This window comes from Nannospalax galili, unplaced genomic scaffold, assembly GCF_000622305.1.
Source record: "Nannospalax galili isolate Female #2095 unplaced genomic scaffold, S.galili_v1.0 scaffold768, whole genome shotgun sequence".
Classification (NCBI taxonomy): Eukaryota; Metazoa; Chordata; class Mammalia; order Rodentia; family Spalacidae; genus Nannospalax; species Nannospalax galili.
Window position 1 is genome coordinate 8,020,891 of NW_008360317.1, and position 3,250 is coordinate 8,024,140.

The 3,250-nt window shown below is 58.3% G+C and overlaps 1 protein-coding gene across 1 annotated transcript; it reads right to left on the bottom strand.

Annotated features, from left to right (window-relative positions):
• Nucleotides 1-392: 392 nt before the first annotated feature.
• On the bottom strand, nt 393-2,263 carry Gsx1 (GS homeobox 1). The gene is made up of 2 exons (XM_008825067.1): nt 1,697-2,263; nt 393-1,238 (listed from the first exon to the last, which is right to left on the bottom strand). The coding sequence occupies exons 1-2, from the start codon at nt 2,106-2,108 to the stop codon at nt 847-849; spliced, it is 804 nt and encodes a 267-aa protein (XP_008823289.1). The 5' UTR covers nt 2,109-2,263; the 3' UTR covers nt 393-846.
• Between the last annotated feature and the right edge of the window lie 987 nt (nt 2,264-3,250).

Genomic DNA, 3,250 nt, shown 5'->3' on the forward strand with positions numbered 1-3,250 from the left:
GGAACCCAGAGGCAGAGGAATTTCTAAGAAAAAAAGTTTATTTAAAATTTTGTACATAAATAAATAAATAAATATCTTCTGGCATTACAGAGCGCATACAGTTACACAGCTGGGTCCCCGCGATGTGGAGGATGGGGAGAGGTTGCTTGGGGGTGAGAGGGCGTCTTCGTTTGAGGGAATGCAGAGCGAGTGGGAAACAAATTCAATCGGTTTCCCCAATATAATACCACGGGGAAATTTCTTCTGCTAGGAGAGAAACTGTGAGGACTTGGAACTGCAAGGCCTGGTCAAGGGACAAATGAACAGAACACTGAAGGAAGAGGCTCCCTGAGGAGAGGGAAAGGAAAAGAAAAAGGGCAAGTTAAGTTCATAAACTTGTTGGAAGGCGTGCATAAACGACCACTGAGAGGAAAAGCTGAGGACAAAAGAAAAAAAAAATTTAACGAGGAGCCAATAGCCACCCGCGAAGTGAAAGGCCAGCTTGACCGAGGTGGAGGAGGGTGGAGGGGGCAAGGAATCCTGAGCCTGCCCAGAGAGAGCAGGCGGGGAGGCGCTGGCGGCCAGCAAGGCGCTGGGGCCGGGTCTGCGTGCCTCCAGGGCTGTGGTGCCCTAGGAAGGAGGCCCCAACGCATTCCGGTTCACTGTTTAGACTTCTCCTGGACACCCCTGACACCTGGACACCTAGGGGACAGGGGCACTGTCTTCAAGTCTCTGTAGAGCCAGAGCTGGGTACCACCACAAAGCCGTACCAAATCGTGCAAGGCAGTCCTTTGGCAGCGGGTGTCTGGCAGCCAGTCTTTGAGACGCGGGAAGGTCGAGGGGCCAGTGGTCCTCTGAAACGCGCACCTACGGAGTGACTGTGAGATCCCTGTCATCCTTCCCCGAGGAGGACGGAGACATGGGCAATTCGTCGTCATCCTCCGAGCACTTGGCTGAGGAGAGCGACGAACACTTGCAGCCTTGCGGTGCAGCCCCGCCGGCTCCCGCACCCGCACCGCCGCCGCCGCCGCCACCGCGGTGATTGTTACCCTTGCCCTCTTTCTTGTGTTTCACTCGGCGGTTCTGAAACCAGATTTTCACCTGCTTCTCGGAAAGATTCAGGTAAGTCGCGATCTCGATGCGGCGGAGGCGGGACAGGTACATATTGGAGGCGAACTCCCGCTCCAGCTCGAGCAGCTGCGTGCTTGTAAACGCGGTTCTCATCCTCTTGCTGCTGGGCAGCTGGTTGGAGCCGCTATCTAGAGGGCGAGGTGTGGAGGGGAGAGAGAAGCAATCAGACTTGGGCGCGGTGGACCTAATTTCCTGCTGAGCCCCGACTCCCCTCGGCCTGGGACTCACACACCTCTTCCATGCCCCAAGATCTGCAGCAGCGTGACCTCGGGGCGCCTCTTTGCCAAGCCCCAGGATCTCTGATTCCCCCAGTATCATTTGTCCCTAGCATCCCTTTACTTCCTGAACCCGACCTCACCCCCGCCCCCAAGCGCCTTAGATCCACAATTTGGATCTTCAGCCCTCGCCCAGCTTTCTGGCGTCGTGCCCCAGCCGTCTAATACCCCACCATTCCGAGCGCCCCTCGCAGATCCCCAATAGGACCCTCACCGCCCCCACACCGCGGTTGTCCTCCATTCCCGGCTTGCCTACTTGCCTCCCGCCCGGGCTCACCCGTTCCTTATGTCGTGCGCTCGGCCTCTCTTACCCACAGAGATGCAGTGAAACTGCCTGGGGTCCGGCAGCGGATAGGAGGTCTGGTAGAGCGCGGCGGCAGCTGCGGCTGCGGCCGGGCTGTGGGCGACTCCGGGAGACACCGCCGAGTGCTGGCGGCCCAGCGGCGCGTGGCAGTACTGTGATCCGAAGGGTGGGAAGGAAGCCTTGAGCAACGGCAGCGCCGGCGGCCCCGGGGGCCCGTGCAGCTGCGAGGCGGTGACGCAGAGAGGGCACACGCACAGCAACCCGGCCTTGCGCGCGTGGCAGGCGCCTGGCGAGAGACCGTGCAGCGCGTGCGGCGGGGGCACCGCGTAGGGGAAGAGCGGCGGCGGGCTGCCCTCCGGAGCCTTCTTCTCGCTCGCTTCGCGCAGCACTAGGGAGTCCACCAGGAAAGAGCGCGGCATGGCCCCGGCGCGCGGCCGATCCGCCGCCAGCCCGCCTTCGGCGCTGGAGGAGAGTCCGGCCTCTCGGCTCGCTTCCCCCGGCCGCGGCCGCCCGCAGCAGCCTCCACCCCGGAGGCTCAAAGCGCCGCTGAAGCCCAGGCTGAAGTCACCTCCGCTGCTGCGGTTGCTGCGGGCGCAGCCCAGAAAGCGCGGGGTGCTGGCCAGCGCTAGTGGTGCTGAAAGGCGCCGGCGGCGCCGCTTAAATAGGACTATTGCCATGTGATGGGCTACGCCAGGAGCGGGCCGGGGCCTCTCAATAGGGTTTTTGTGCCCTTTCTCTTGGCATTCACTCTGCACGCTTCCTCATTATTTCACTTGTTAACTAAATGAACTGCATAATGTACTCCATTCTTGTCAACCCCACCCACGCCGTAACAGGCTCACTCGCCCCCTCCTCTCCCTTTTTCGGGTTTATTTTCTCATTCTCCCGCGATTTAATGTTCTTTTCTTTCTCTTTATTTCTTACTCCCGTTTGGCTTTGAGCTGGCGATTGACCCATTTATCTTATTGATTTTTGCACCCCTTCTGCCTCGCTTTCACAGATCCCCATGGATGCACACCCACCCCTTCTGCCCACTGGAGCTTGGTCCCCTTCTTTCTGTTACACCCCTCTTCCGAAGTATATTGCTTTCATTCGGTTCTCCCAGCTCAATCCTGAATCCCACGAGTGTTCTTGCAGCCGGCCACCATTTCCACCTGTGGAGTCCCTTCTCTGCCTATGTTGGAGTACCAGAACAGGATTACTGGGTGGGAAGGTTCCTCTGTGTAGAAAGACTCACTGATCCTCTTTAGAACAAGCCCTGTCGCTGTCCCTCTGTTTTCTCTGAGTTTCTCAAATGGTCTCACCTTTGGTGTTTCCTACAGTGGATGCCTTTCTCTTCGGTGGCTCCTGGCCCTATCTTCAACAACAGGGATGTGAATGTAAAGGGGGGAGGGGGGAGGGGGAGGTACAGAGTGGGGGAAGGTGTGTGGTGTCTGAAAGTCATGGACAGATACAGGGTATGGGGAATGAAAGGCAAATCGTGCATACAGTGATCTAGCACCCCACTTAATGTGGCAAATGTGGATGTTCTCTGCCTGCAAGGAAGCTATCTTTCCAGCAC

Excerpts from the sequence above, each read along its gene's own strand:
- Gsx1 (XM_008825067.1), bottom strand. The coding sequence starts at position 2,108 with ATGCCGCGCTCTTTCCTGGTGGACTCCCTAGTGCTGCGCGAAGCGAGC. Across the intron at positions 1,239-1,696 it reads GTTTCACTGCATCTCTGTGG|ATAGCGGCTCCAACCAGCTG; the intron begins GTAAGAGAGGCC and ends CTCGCCCTCTAG.